General features: G+C 36.6%; 1 protein-coding gene across 1 annotated transcript; it reads right to left on the reverse strand.

Annotated features, from left to right (window-relative positions):
* On the reverse strand, positions 1-6,146 carry LOC144659329 (trypsin-like). The gene is made up of 5 exons (XM_078519742.1): positions 6,077-6,146; positions 4,339-4,506; positions 2,244-2,430; positions 1,769-1,983; positions 1-320 (listed from the first exon to the last, which is right to left on the reverse strand). Exons 1-5 carry the CDS (start codon positions 6,144-6,146, stop codon positions 1-3), a joined length of 960 nt encoding a protein of 319 aa, XP_078375868.1.
* Positions 6,147-6,641: the final 495 nt, after the last annotated feature.

The following is a 6,641-nucleotide window of genomic DNA, read 5'->3' on the forward strand; positions in this document are numbered from 1 at the left end:
TCAATTCCCTTTCATAGTTTTATCAATCCATTGCCTCAAGTAACGGACCCTTGCGTAGACGCCATATTGATGGTTTGGCCGGGCACAACCATTTCCCCATGATACAACGCCCTCGAGGTAGTACTGCCCGCTGTGTTCACAAACTAAGGGACCACCGGAATCCCCTTGGCATGAATCTTTGCCTCCCTTGGCGTATCCAGCACAAACCATGGAGTCGTCGATTCGCAAATACTGTTTGCAAGTGGCTTGTGGGACAATCGGTACGTCAACTTGCATGAGTTTGGCAGATACAGGACCACCTTCTCTCAGTGTTCCAAATCCTACAGGAATTGGAACAGAACGTAAGCGAAAACCAAAAAACACATAATAAAGGATTTATATTTATACAACACGAAGGACGGATGAGCTACGAGGATGCGCCAACAGCGTGTAAAAAAAGTAAACGGAGTCACACCAACGTAATTCTCCACCTAAAACCACAGGCTTACCTTCCTATGTTTGTGACTACTGGGCACTGGAAAAAGGGGGGCCTGGCGGTACCCGATTACTCGACGTCAAACGTTGTGTAAATATTTTTATTCTGTACAAGAGTCGAAGTCCTAAACTCCTAGAACTGCTCTCGCACGCTTCAAATCGCCAAGAAAACTGCATAAAAACAAACTTTAACCCTCGGACGTACATGGGGGGGGGGGGGGGGGGGGGGGGGGGTTGGATGCCACCCCCCATTAATTCTTTTCCAAATTTGGAAAAAACGATTTACTCTACGCCTGCCATACGGTACGCGCCAGCAAACTTTAAATTAGCCAATCAGAGGCCGGTTGCGGGGAAAAACTGAGTTTTCCTACGTCATTAACGTTTTACGCTCTCTGATTGGTTGTGGTGAACGAGAAAAAACAGAGACATTACATGAAGTGAGGCATATCGACATATACTTCGTTTAGTCGACAGTGAAATGTCACTTCATGTTTGAATCGATGACGTAGGAAAACTCAGTTTTGCCCGCCGCTCATATTGTGGGCTCAACCTCCGTATGGCAGGCAATGCTGAAACTTTCAGTTGCCATGGCAACGTCATAAATACAAGCAGGTCTTGCCAAAATCGTCCTTTTTTTTCCAGGTTTTCTAAAACAGAAGTGCAAGATGTGTTTATTTTTACATTCCGTAAGCATTATTAATAAAGCAAAAATATTTTTCTATTTTCTTTTATTGCAAATACACAACCATAAAAGCCGATTTTCGACAGCTTAAATATTTTCAATAGCAATAATTGAGAAAATTATTCATATGGGTGTGGTGTGACCTCACAAACATAGGATGGAAAATCTGTGCAAAAACATAACTGTTTGAGAAGTAATGAGACAAGTGAAATGAAAGGTAAACAATAGCAATGTTTAGTTTTGTCGTTGTTGTACCATTTCAGGTCATTTTAGATTCGTATGCTAGAGCATATTTTAGATCATCTGACGTATCCTAGAGAATTGTTCCCTGTAAATACCTCTGTAAAACGAATATGTTTAAATTTCGCCATAAGACATGGCCTAGGAGCGCCTGAAATTACTCGTAAAACGGTTTATTTTCATTACACGATTAACAGAAATGCAGCTAGCTGTATATAGTATGGGTCTTTTTAATGCCGCAAACTGTAATGATTTAGGTAATTACATAAGTCATATTTGTATTTTTTCATTTGTCATTTTTCATTCCAACGCTATTGTCATTAGGTGTAAATATATCAAAGCACGTTTTTTTTTTCTGGAACATTATATTACCCGTGACCCAACACTTCTTGCCACTTGAGACTTGTCCACTTGATGCAGGCAAGCAAGCCAGGTTCTCTTTGTTTATGTTAGCACGTTGATTCAGTTTCAACAAGGAGATATCGTTAACCATATTGTTGTCGTTATAGTGCTCGTGATTGAAGATTTTGACAACCGAAAAATCCTGTTCTGTTCCATCGTTGGAATTGAGGGAATACTCTCCAAGTCTGAAAATAAAAGGAACATACACTAGCAGAAGTTGCCTCTCATACTTTCGTTTCTCATTTTTCTTCGTTTTCCCTCTGTCCTTTCCATTCCATTCATTTTCTTTCCTTTTAGTACGTTTATCTAATTTCGTTTCATTTTTCAGTGAAACGATAAATATATATATCTTTTAATTGAAATAGAATATTTTGCTTGCAAGTGTTTTTATCGCCTCTATCACTGGAATCAGTATTATAATAAATATACTGTTATGAGATCTCACCTTACACGAATGTCTGAGGGACGTCGACCATGGGTGCAGTGAGCTGCAGTGACGACCCATTGTGGATCAATTAAAGTTCCTCCACATAATCCACCTCTAATATTGAGCATTGTTTGCCACGGCCATGCTCCTTTGGGGGCTGCGGTACCACCAACAATTCGTGTTCTGGGTTTAATTCCACACCTTCCTGATGAAGTAAAAAATAATTGCTGCTTATATTGGAGGCTTTTTAAAATTAAGAAGAATGTGATCACATCACGTCATATTTCAACCGAATGACTTCTGTTTCAACATCATCACTGTTACTGTTTTAACTTCGATCGAACAGGTAAAAATGGAAAATAAAGTTTTCCAGGTTTCAATAATAATGTGTTTATTGCCATTGATAAAACACATATCAAAAGTTACATGCTAATGATGAATACAAAAAAGATAGTTTATTTTATACAACGAGAATGACCATTTACAAGCTAGATATAATTAATATAAATTGATTATTTAACAACTAGGTACAATGACAATAAATACTTGTTTTAAAATTATAAAATTAACGTAGACTAAAAGCTGTTTGGGCGGTCAATAATCATAAAAAAAATGCTAGTTTTTATATTTAAATGTAGACTAAATTTTCGGGACACACCTCTTGGATTCGTCAGAGTGAAATAACTAAAAAAATATTTTACTCTGACAAAAGGCAACAGAAGGGTGTCGAAAATTTAGTCTACATTTTTAACACTATTTGACGTAAACTATTAAATTGCCAAATTATATTTAAAATATAATCTACCTTCACCTCCTCCTCCTCCTCCTCCTCCTCCACCGCCACCGCCTCCGCCTCCACCGTCGCCACAGCTCTTTGGACATTGGGCCAATATTTTGGGTTCACTGCATCTCCCTTTTTTAGCCCACTTGGGGCATTTCTTATGTTTGTCTGTACAATATGCAAAGAAAAAACCGATAAAAGCAATTGTTGTAATCACTGAGAATGACCATTCACAAGCTAGATATAATTAATATAAATTAATTATTTGACAACTAGGTACAATGACAATAGATACTTGTTTTAAAATTTAAAAATTAACGTAGACTAAAAGCTGTTTGGGCGGTCAATAATCATAAAAAAATGCTAGTTTTTATATTTAAATGTAGACTAAATTTTCGGGACACACCTCTTGGATTCGTCAGAGTGAAATAACTAAAAAAATATTTTACTCTGACAAAAGGCAACAGAAGGGTGTCGAAAATTTAGTCTACATTTTTAACACTATTTTACGTAAACTATTAAATTGCCAAATTATATTTAAAAGATAATCTACCTTCACCTCCTCCTCCTCCTCCTCCTCCTCCTCCACCGCCACCGCCTCCACCGACGCCACAGCTCTTTGGACATTTGGCCTTTATTTTGGGTTCACTGCATCTCCCTCTTTCAGCCCACTTGGGGCATTTCTTATGTTTGTCTGTACAATATGCAAAGAAAAAACCGATAAGAGCAATTGTTGTAATCACATCTCGTCACATTTCAACCGAATTATTTCTGTTTCAACATCATCAACGTTACTGTTTTATGAAAACTCGTGGCAACATCAATCGAACGGGTGAAAAGGAAAATAAAGTTTTCCAGGTTCCAATAATAATGTGTTTATTGCCATTAATAAAACACATATCAAAAGTTACATGCTAATGATGAATACAAAAACGATAGATTATTTCATACAATGAGAATGACCATTTACAAGCTAGTTATTATTAATATAAATTAATTATTTGACAAATAGGTACAATGACAATAGACACTTGTTTTAAAATTTAAAAATTTACGTAGACTAAAAGCTGTTTGGGCGGTCAATAATCATAAAAAAAAACTTCAAAACAATACTGCTAGTTTTTATATTTAAATGTAGACTAAATTTTCGGAACACTCCTGTTGGATTCGTCAGAGTGAAATAACTAAAAAATATTTTACTCTGACAAAAGGCAACAGAAGGGTGTCGAAAATTTAGTCTACATTTTAACACTATTTTACGTCAGATATAGCATGTATTTTCAAGTTTCGTAAACTATTAAATTGCCAAATTATATTTAAAAGCTAATCTACCTTCTACTCCTCCTCCTCCTCCTCCTCCTCCTCCTCCTCCTCCTCCTCCACCGCCACCGCCACCGCCACCGCCTCCACCGACGCCACAGCTCTTTGGACATTGGGCCTTTATATCGGGTTCACTGCATCTCCCTCTTTTAGCCCACTTGGGGCATTTCTTATGTTTGTCTGTACAATATGCAAACAAAGAACCGATTAAAGCAATTGTTGTGATCACATCACGTCATATTTCTACCGAATTATTTCTGTTTAAACATCATCAACGTTGCTGTTTTATGTGGCAACTTCAATCGAGCGGGTGAACTGGAAAATAAAGTTCTCAAGGTTCCGGTAATAATGTGTTTATTGCCATTGACAAAACACATATCAAAAGTTACTTGCTAATAATGAATACAAAAATAAAAATAAAAACTTAAAAAATACTGCTATTTTTTATATTTAAATGTAGACTAAAGTTTCGAACATTCCTGTTCTCCGCCACCTTCAGAAAAAAGAAACACAAAAATGATTATAGCGGACGTTAGCTACTACAGTGACAATTTATCTTGCGTAATTTTATAACTATCATAAAAGACCGCCTCCCCCCCCCCCCACCCCCACCCGGTGTCCGGGTGGGAGTGGGCTTTTTTTTCAAGACCTCTTGAGGATGTAATTAATAGAGGGAGAGCTTCATTACAGAATGGGACGGGGCTATTTCTACTTTCTTTAGAAAGGGCACACAATACAAAATGGATAAAATGGGCCAGGAATTAGGTCCTGCTTCTTCGCCTCCCAGAAAACGGGACCCAAATGGTTTGTTTCCGCATGCTATAGATCCAATGCAAAAATAATTTGTCGCATTTTTTTAAAACTCTTTTCGAGCATAAAGGAAAGCAATTTCTATAATAATGCGTTCACGTAGAAGGATGGTGAAATTTTGGGAGAATTATTGCTCTCATTCACACGTGAACGAATACAATTTTTCAAAAAAAATTTCGCCTTTTTGTTAAGAAATCTTCGGCCTTGAAAGGCAAATCGAATAACTATAGAATGGCTGTAATTTATTAAGGTAATTCCATCGAAATAGATCTGACAATATATTTTCGCTCAAACTTTGCCTACTGGTTGTTCATCCTAGGAGAACTTTAATTTTGGAATAAAATAGAGGGGTCCCGGTATTCGTTTAGGAGCAGGAAGACCATGAATATACCCCATAATTCCTTACAATATCAGCAATTTTATTATCACGAGTACTGGCTAAGTTCATATTACCATTGATTATTCATTTTCCTACAAAAGAAATTTGTTCATATTTATTTTATAGAAAGAAGGTGATTGCTAGATTTAGAAGAGTAGAACAAAATCGATAGTTCCCGGTACTCGTTTACGAGAAAACGACTTAGTACAGGTTGCACACTGTAATACAGATGATATACCTTGGACCTGGCGTTCGAATATTATGTTTTTTTTACAAAGGAGCTGCAGTTTCTCTTTTGTAACAGAAGGTTCCAAATGGTTACGTGTTCTTTAAAAATGGTATAGTGAGATAAAAAAAAATAATAAAGCGTTTATTGAGCAATTAAACGAATTTAGGAGTGAAAAACACAGATGAATCCACCCTTCAAAACAACACCAAAAACTTAGCACACCATCTGCTGTCTAACAGGGGCTTACAGAATGAATGTTTAAATATAATTCTCATCTACCAAATAGTGTATATCTTAAAACCTTTAAATGTTTACTCAGATAAGACAATTACCGGTATATGCGAAACTTGCCAAGAAGAAGACAGCAGCAACCAAAGCAAAGAGAACCGCTGAAGGCTTCATGACTTAAAACTGCCAAAACATAAGTTATATATGGTAATGTTAGTATATTATTACCAAAATAACTTGAGACTCAGCCTGAATAAGTAGACAAGGCAGAATCCGTAAATACAGTGTATCATTGTCACCAAAAGTTATTTCAGCCCATGAAGATAAAATTTTGAGCCTGGGTAAATAGTGCAGTAACACAACAAGCGACTTTTTAACATTTAGTGTAACAAAACAGAGAGCAGTCGATGAAATGTATTTACCGTCAAAGGAGAAAAAAATTTGGTTTTCGTGCCACCTTCAAAAACTGTCGATAAAGAACCAGGTTTTAGTCCTGACCACCAATAGTTTGAATTTAAGAATTTGATAAGACATCTTTCGAAGAAAGGCTAAATAAATAAAACAGAGCATATATACTCCCATGCCCTTAAATAAGCCTTGCTTTTTATCCTCTTTCATTTTTTATCTATAGCTAATTAGATCCTGTACTTCTATATCGCCACGGTGGTC

Source organism: Oculina patagonica, chromosome 7, assembly GCF_052425735.1.
Source record: "Oculina patagonica isolate OP01 chromosome 7, crgOcupat, whole genome shotgun sequence".
Taxonomy (NCBI): domain Eukaryota; kingdom Metazoa; phylum Cnidaria; class Anthozoa; order Scleractinia; family Oculinidae; genus Oculina; species Oculina patagonica.

Bases quoted from the DNA above. Each gene is read 5' to 3' on its own strand.
- LOC144659329 (XM_078519742.1), bottom strand. From the start codon at position 6,146: ATGAAGCCTTCAGCGGTTCTCTTTGCTTTGGTTGCTGCTGTCTTCTTC. The intron at 4,507-6,076 runs GTAATTGTCTTA...CATATTGTACAG, and splicing joins GGCAAGTTTCGCATATACCG to ACAAACATAAGAAATGCCCC. The intron at 321-1,768 runs GTAATATAATGT...CAATTCCTGTAG, and splicing joins CAAGAAGTGTTGGGTCACGG to GATTTGGAACACTGAGAGAA.